Below are 8,543 nucleotides of genomic sequence, written 5' to 3'. Positions count from 1 at the left end.
ACTACCTTCTCTCCCCAAATCCCGCCCTCCCCCCTAAATTGCCAGGGATTCCCCAAGCTGGAGTTCGGAAGCCTCAGAGGAGACAAAGGCCTCAAATTGCCCTCCAAAGCATTTCACGCCAGAGGACTAATTTTCATGAGTCAATGACATCTAGAGACCACTACAGCCATACTGAAGAAGAATAAGAGAGAGCCGTGGCTGGGCGGTAGGGTTCCCATTTGCCTACTTTTGGTGGGAGCCCTCAAAGTAATTGTGGCAGTTGCCTACCAATTTCCACCTAACTGGCGCCAAAACCTGGGGCCAAATGGAAACAATTGTCCTGAGGAGAAAATTAAGAAGAAAAATAAGGCCTCGGCAATTTAACAGGAAGCTCTGTCCTGGTGATTCCTAGAGCTACCTAGAAAGTGATCAGGGTATCTCTAGGCATCGCCAGGAGCTCTATGGTCAGAACTTCCTGTAAGTAGCCAAGGTCCTGTTTTTGTTTTTAACTTTCTCCTGGGATGTTGCCACCCTAACCCTCCCACCCATTGAGGACTCCACCCTCAGGAATCTCCCAACCCAGAGCTGGAGACCCTAGGCATTAATTAAGTCCCCCCAGTGCCCCTAGACAGACCAGGTTTATCTGGAGAGATTTTTGGCTGCCTGTCTTGTAACCCAAACCAGTATTACCAAACTGCATGAAAACAAAGACATTTTTAACCCCTAGGATGGAAGAGGAAACACTGTTACAACACAGCTACACACCTTCAACAGGATGCCAGGTTAGGGTGTTACTCCTGGAATATTTACATTGTAAATCTAAACTTACAGCAGACTTTTTTGCTTGTGCTTTTTTTTGTTTGTCTTCCATTTTGAAAAATAGATGCAAACAACAGCTTGGTGTGCTACCGCTTGCTAATGACATTAGCTGTGGTTTTCTCACTCATTTCCTGGTGTAGGAAGAAAGCTACAAGACAGCACCAAACAAAAAAGAGGCGGAGAAAGCAAGGCAAGAACCACCAAAAGCCAGCATCAGAAAACAACAACACACATTTAGAAACCTGGGGGGAGCGGCGGCGACACACTGCCTATTTTTAGAATAATTAATTACCCAGGGCAAATGGAAGCAAATTTCAAACAATAGGACAGTAAATATCTCAGGTATTGGCAAGCAGCCATTGTGCTGGAGACGAGAAAATTGTCACAAAACAGAGTTCGCTCTTTAAGAAATAAAAGCCGGAAATGAGAGCTTTTGCCGATCTAGTCGCGCAAGGAGGCAACAGCGGCACAGTTGCAGAAGAAAATGGAATGAAGCTGGAACTGGGGTCTCTCCACCTTCCCCTCCCCAGACAGATTATGAAATAATTACACAACATGCATTACCCATGTTACAACCAGTATAAACATCAGGTCTGGCTGCAGCCTAAGAAATTCAGTTATTTCGTGAAGGTGCAGAGAGTTCCGTCCCAGGGATCCCTTGCAGAACTACAGCTTCCAGAATTCCTTGCAAGGAAGCCATAATGAAACAGATGGAGGTTTGTAATGTAGACATGCCCAAGCAGATGCCTTAGACGGAATCAGACCCAATGACCCCATTTAGCACTCTGTCCTCAGAACAGGGGCAGCAAGGCATTACCGGGCAATCGAAATGCAGGTCACCAGTCCCATGTATCGTGGCCTGCTGGAATGGCATCAGATTTGGGGGAGCTTTGGGCAAGACACCCACCTACTCTGGGTTCGGAAGCTCCTGGAGATTTGTTGGTGGAGCCTGGGAAGGGAAGGGCTTGGGCTGGGGAGGGAGCTGAGCAAGATAGAATGCCACAGAAGCCTCCAAAGCAGCCATTGTCTCCAGAGGAACTGATCTCTGTAGTCTCGTGCCAACTGCAGTTTGGCAGCCCAAATGCCATCCCCTTATCCACAAGCATCCTGTAGGACAGAAGAGAGTACAACTCCTCGGAAAGATATATGACTCATCTTCTATATTACCAGGGCTTTTTTTATAGAAAAAGCCCAGCAGGAACTCATTAGCATAATAGGCCACACCCAATAGCAGAAACTCATTAGCATATTAAGCCACACCCCTATGTTACCAGAAGTGTGGTCATCCAGCCACACCCGCCTTTTGCTTCTTATTCTGTTTACTTTGTTGTCAAAACCCAGGGCTTTTTTTGTAGCAGGAACTCCTTTGCGTGTTAGGCCACACACCCCTAATGTAGCCAATCCTAATGAGTTTCTGCTGTTGGGTGTGGCCTGTTATGCTAATGAGTTCCTGCTGGGCGTGGCCAACTCAGGAGCCAGCCGGAACTCCGTTCCTGTGCGTTCCTGCCCAAAAATAGCCCTGTATATTACTCCCCAGGCTAGTTTTGCCAACATCTAGGAAGGGTCTGAAGATCTCTTAGGATTACAAATGGATCACAAGACCACAGTAGGGTTGCCAGGTCCGAGTTGGAAAATACCTGGAGACTTTGGGGGTGGATCCAGGAGAGGGCGGGGTTTGGGGAGGGGAGGGGGCTCAACGTGGTCCAATGCCACAGAGTCCACCCTCCAAAGCAGCCATTTTCTCCAGCGGAGCTGATCTCTGTCAGCTGGTGATCAGTTGTAAAAGCGGGAGATCCCCAGGCCCCACCTGGAGGCTGGCAACTCTAGACCACAGGGATCTGTTGCCCTGAAGAAAATCATTGCTTTGGAAGCTGGACTCTATGGCATTATACCCTGATAAGGAAAACCCTCCCTACCCATACTCTACCCACAAAATCTCTGAGAATTTCCCAGTGTGGAATTGGCAACCCTTTCCCAGATCCAGCAAGGAATGAAGATACCAGCCAATGCTCTTGATATTGGATAGTGAACATTATGGGAAAAATGACCCATCAAAGATCAATATATTTAGAACAGTGTAAACCAGAGGCATAGAGGGATTTTTGGCTCCAGTTTGTAGATAAACCAGATCTACATGTTGCAAAGCCATCCACATATCATTTGCTTGGTGTTTATTAGAAATACTTTTGTAATATCCTTATCAGAGTGTTTAAGCATTCCTTGTGGTATAAGAAAGGATTACAGATTGTTACTAAATTAATCCACTTGGCAAATTGGGATTTGGGCGGATGCTGACAAAGTTTGTGGGGAGAAACTTCCCTCTTGCCTTTTATATTGATCTGCTTTTTAAAAAAAAACTACAAGGAAGTTAACTGTTTAAAAAGTTTAACAATTTATACGAATGGTGGTCTTTGGGTTTTTCCCCTGCCTACTTTTATTCTCAAGTCTTTTGTATTCTGCTTTGTTTTTCTCTACAGGCTATCTGGAAGCCATTTTATTTAAGTAAAATTATTAGTAATTGAATTAAGCATCAAGAAAAAAAAATTAGCTGTTCTGCAAATCCCAAACTCCTGTTTTTAAAAGGGGGGGGAACCCCAAACAATTGTGTTTTTGATCAGTCTGAGGGATACAAGCAGGGCTAGATACTCAATTATTTTGTAAAGGTTTTCATGCGCCTTGTCTGTGGCAGAATATTTCTTCCCATTTTACCAGAAAAGCTGGGTACTGCATTTCTAAGGGAGAAAGCAGAAAAAATACACACTAAGGGGAAAAACCTTTCCACCTGCTTTAAAAACCAGAGACTGCGCAAAACCTATTTGGTTCCTGATTATCTGACCCAAGATAACCTTCCCCCGTGCAACATCCAGCCTCCCTTTCTAAGACAGACGGAAAGGCACGCCGGGAAAGGCAGTCCTTTGCTCCAGAAGCACGAAAGCAAAAGCCAAACCATGCCGAGGGGCAGAGACTACACCTCCCAGAAGGCACCACGCGTCCCCTGCGCCAAACAGACATGGATCTAGTTGCACCAATGACGCCACGGCTCAGCTCGACCAATCGCAGATTGCAGGAGGGAATGTCAACAAACAAGGCGGCCTGTAGGCCACGTGATACCAGCCGGGACAACAAGCCCCAGATAAGGGACGGGAACAACTTGAGCTGCAAATGCTCTTGCGGATACCGGAGAAAGGGCTCTAAATCCCAAACGAAAAAACGGACTCCAGGGTGGAAAACTGGCACAGTGATCCGATTCAAAATGATTCCAGATGGGTTAATCTGTCGCAGCCATACAAAACAGGAGCACCAATAGCACCCTAAAGCCATTTTGGCCATCAAGTCCCAGCTGACTTATGGGGACCCGGTTGGGTTTTCAAGGCAAGAGGCATTCAGAGGTGGTCTGCCATCGCCCACCTCTGCCCAGCGTCCCTGGATTTCTTGGCGGCCTCCCAGCCAAATCCTGACCAGGGCAGACCCTGCATTGCTTCTGAGATGTGATGAAATCAGGGAAGCTTGGGCCATCCAGCTAAAGGAACCCTAAAGCCTGGCACAACGTGTTGCAGCATCTGTTTGCAGGAGCCAGCGCACGCTATCCAAACCAGAATTTGACGCTGAGCAGCTGGCTGGAGTATTTGCCTCGGTCTGGTGCTTTCGTTACAGAATCAAGAAGTTCCATCTGGGATAGCTCACCAAAATTTTACAGAGGGAAGAGATTCAGGAAGGGGGGGTTGGGGGTGTAAATCAGGATTTCAGTAACAAATAAACCAGGAATCTTGTGGCACCTTAAAGGCGGAGAGAGCTTTTCATTTGAGAACCCCTTTTTCACAGTCAAGAGGTCACATCATCAGATATATGCAGGGGGCCCTCATTAGGCAGAGGTTTATATATGTGATTATTTTAAAAATGCCCTGATCTGGATATCCCAGGGCAGCCCAGTCTTGTCAGATCTCAGAAGCTAAGCAGAGTCCAAGGAATACCAGGGCCATGACACGGAAGCGGCCAATGGCAAACCACCTCTGAATGTCCTTGAAAACTCTACAGGGTCGCCATATGTCACCCGTGACTTGATAGCACTTTTCAGCACCATGGGGGGGGGGGGCAGGCTCAAAGGGCCAAGTATAGCACGAGATGTAATTATTTAAAATTCAGATACAATCAAGGAAAGCACAGACAGGGCAACAAGAACAAAGACCCGTCAAAACAGAATTGTCACCTCTCTAGTTTTGCTAAGCTACTTTACACTGTATGGCAGCTAAGAATCTCTGCCTGGGAGATACTGTTTATCTCCAGTTGCAACAGAGTCACATGTCTACCCCCTCTAGGATTTCAGTGCTGGTTTTCTAGGAAAATGCAGCTGGGTCCTGAAACACCCAATGAAGCCGCACTTCTAGGGAGTCAAACCATTGGCCCGTCAAAATCAGTACTGTCTACTGAACTATTAGCAGCTCTCCAGTTCTCCTGGGCCTCAGGCAGAGGTCTTTCCCATCACCTGAGCCTTTCAAATGCAAATGCCAGGGATTGACCTACAACCAGACCCTTTACCTGGAGATGTTGGGGATTGAACCTGGGACCTTCTGCATGCCAAGCACATGTTCTATCACTGAGCCACAGCTCCCCCCCCCAAAAAAAAATCCTACAGTCACCAAAAAGGAGGGCTTGATATTTATTTGAACAGCATACCAACTCCATAGACTGGCCAGTTTAAGGTCAAGTGGATTGTATAGGGGAAGCTGTCAGGATGAAAAATGGGAATGGAAGCAGCTTTTCTCCAATGTTTCTCTGTGTGTATATATATATACAAAAACTGAACACCATATAATTAAGGACTCAAAAACACAGGTGGTGAAAAGAGCAGTGCCATTATGACCAAACGGCATCGTTTAGAAACAACATACACTCCATATCAATCCACAGCACTTCAAAAGAGTCTCCGCCATTCCATTTATCTATTTCCAGCATCTACACTCCCACATATGTAGACTTTTAGCCAACAGTTAAAAGCCCAGACTGTTTTCAAGAGACATGCAGACTTTTTTGGCCAAGTCTCCAAACAAATCTCTTGCTGCATCTAAGCACGTAGCTTATGTTTACAGCCCCCCCCGCCCCTCCCCATTCAACCCATCAACCTTGATGAAAAGTAATACCTGGAAATCATACAAGGCCACAATGTTTTCATGTTTCAGTTCCTAGAAGGAGAGAAAGACAGATAAGCATAACAAAGTCACACAGACACCCACACAAAAACAGGCCCCTTAAACTGAAATGCTGCAAGAGTCCAAAGCTTTGTGGCGTTCATGTTTTTACCTTGAGTATTTTAATCTCCTTCCCCAAGAGGGTTTGGGATTTTGCCAAGTTCTTCTTGTTAATGCATTTGATCGCAACCTCCAGTTCAGGTTTCTGAAAGTGAAAAACGTACAGGCACAGTTTAAAGATATAAAACAGGAGAGGCACACACGGTTTCTTGAATGGATCATAGCGCTTCAGAGCACAAGAACGATTCAGCAGCTCGACCCATACATGTTCAGACATGCCCTTGAATGAATTGGCATTGCCAGAACATCAAGAAGAACCCAAGACAGATTCCGTAAAAAGCTTCACAGGGCCGTTACCTTTTAATTAAGCCACTATAGGAACTTATATGCAGTGTTTTGAGTATGTATACATATATTTTTTAATCCACTGATAAAGTGCGTCTCTTTTGTTTAATCAAAACAATGAAGGCAATACAATGTAAGGACACTAAGGCAATGTAGACTAATCTTTGAGGAGAAGAAGCTAAACATACACTTAAAGCTATTCCAACTCTCTGGAAATCGACAGCAGAAGGGCTGCATATTCACCTTCTGGTCTCCGAGACACCCTAACTGAATATTTATAATTCCATACTGCAATGTCTGCTGGCTTCCTGCAGCTTTAGCTACAGCTGGGCAGGCTTAGGAGTTAAGGCCTGGTTTTGTTTGGCTGACCAAAGTTCCAGTGCTTTGGGGCTGTGATGGAGAGTTACAAACCCCCCCTCCGAACCCACCAACTCCCTTAAAAGTTACTTTAGGGAAATAGCAAGAAAGGATTTTTTAAGAATTAAAAATCTAGCAGGAAATTGGACTCTCCCATCCTGGTTTCTTGGAGGGGCATTCCCTGGATGTCAAGTGGGATTTACTCTTGAGGAGATCACTCTAGGGGATCTGCCTCACCCTGACCTCATTTCCTTGGAAGTAAGACCTTTGGGATTTCAGTGGCCTGCACCTGGAAGAAAGACCCTTTGGGGACCCAGAAGGGGCAGCCGTGTTTGTCTGTTGCTGTCCAAACAGGACATTTTTGCACCTACAGGGGGAAGCCACAGGACTTCCAAGGGCAGGTGATTCAAATCTATGCACTTCTGGCAAAGTTCTTCTGTGCCTTAACAGAACTTTCAGAAAGTAAACAGACTTAGATGTTAGTCTAATATTAAGGGGGGGAATGTATATTATTATTTTTAAAAGCCAATCGAAACATTTTTCACCCTCGATGTGTAAAACCAGGAGGGAAAGGAGAGTTCTTAATATCTATCCCTCTCCCAACACAAAGAACAGAGGCAAAACAGCCTCCCAGATCAAGTGGGGGGGCGCGGGGGGGGGGGGGAATGGAGGAAAATTCTATCTATATCTGTTCCCGACTCACCTCTTTGTGTCTCCCTTTGAAAACCACCGCAAAAGCTCCATGGCCGATTAAGTCTTTCCTACTGAATTCAAATTTCCCAACAGTTTCCATGTCTTTTTAGTCCTTCTTTGGCTCTTGAAAAGGGTCGGTAACAACAAAAAAGTATGTATAGATAAAAACAAGGGAAATATATATATAACTCCCCCCCTTCTTTATTTTATTTTTTAAAAAATCTTAAGTTTTCAAAGTTGCCCCTCCCCCTCCTTTCAAGAACGATCAAGAACTAGAAACTTGTTGAAAAAGTAAACCTTCTCTCCTGTCCAGTTCTCGGCTGCTAAATTTCTGGTTCTCAATTTCCAGTTCGGCTTCTTCCATCGGCTGTCTTTTTCTGCAAAAAGGCCGGGATTTAGTCATGGTCAAAGGGGGGGAGAGGAGAATAATAATATAAAAAGGACAAGAGGCTTCGTTCGTGCCTCCCCGGCTAGCAAACTTGCCCCATGTCTGGCCAGGAGAAAGAAAGATTTAAAACAGAAGCAAGAAGGAATCCCCCCCCCCCCCCCCGGATCAAACCCTCTTCGTCGTCTGGAACACAAGCAGAGAAAGAGGACCGTCCTTCCGTGGGCAAAAAAAAAAAAATTAACGATCCATCTCCAAAGAATGGGTTTGTTTTTGTTTTTGTTTTTTTTAAAAAAATCAGACTGATGCAAGAGTGGTTAAAAAAAAAAAAAAGTAATCCCAACCTGGATGTCAATTTCACCTTGGAAAAGAACAGGATCCACCTTAAAAGCAGTCAAAACAGGACCGGGAGCCCGTCCACCTTAAGAGCGAGTCCACCTTAAAGAGTCGCTTTTCCTGGCCTCCCCCCCGGTCTTTTTTCTCTTCCCCCCCACCGAGCAGCCTCCTTCGCCTGTCTGCACGACCGCTGCCCAGATGCGCGCCGCGGAGACCCCTTTCCGAGCGCCCGCGATGGGGATCCCCGGACCGGGGGTTACGCAGGTGCCTGCCCGCGTCCGGCCGCGGCCGCCGGAATCACCGCCAGACAAAAGATCGCCGCCCGGCTCCGACCGGGGCGCTGGAGAGCTTCGTGCTCGCCCTCCGCTGGCTCGCTCTTTACA

The 8,543-nt window shown here is 46.2% G+C and overlaps 1 protein-coding gene across 1 annotated transcript in view; it reads right to left on the bottom strand.

The window, feature by feature from the left end:
• ULK1 (unc-51 like autophagy activating kinase 1) overlaps positions 1–8,531 on the bottom strand; it is a 156,122-nt gene extending 147,591 nt beyond the window's left edge. The window contains 5 exon segments of the mRNA XM_015408703.1: positions 5,937–5,978; positions 6,097–6,189; positions 7,450–7,562; positions 7,737–7,816; positions 8,169–8,531. Coding sequence (XP_015264189.1) covers positions 5,937–5,978; positions 6,097–6,189; positions 7,450–7,539 — 225 coding nt within the window. The 5' untranslated portion in view covers positions 7,540–7,562; positions 7,737–7,816; positions 8,169–8,531.
• Between the last annotated feature and the right edge of the window lie 12 nt (positions 8,532–8,543).

The sequence above is a fragment of the Gekko japonicus genome, unplaced genomic scaffold (assembly GCF_001447785.1).
Source record: "Gekko japonicus isolate JY-2015 unplaced genomic scaffold, Gekko_japonicus_V1.1 scaffold2152, whole genome shotgun sequence".
NCBI classification, from domain to species: Eukaryota; Metazoa; Chordata; class Lepidosauria; order Squamata; family Gekkonidae; genus Gekko; species Gekko japonicus.
The sequence above is the reverse complement of the archived record's forward strand: the minus strand, read 5'-3'. Positions and strand labels throughout refer to the sequence as shown.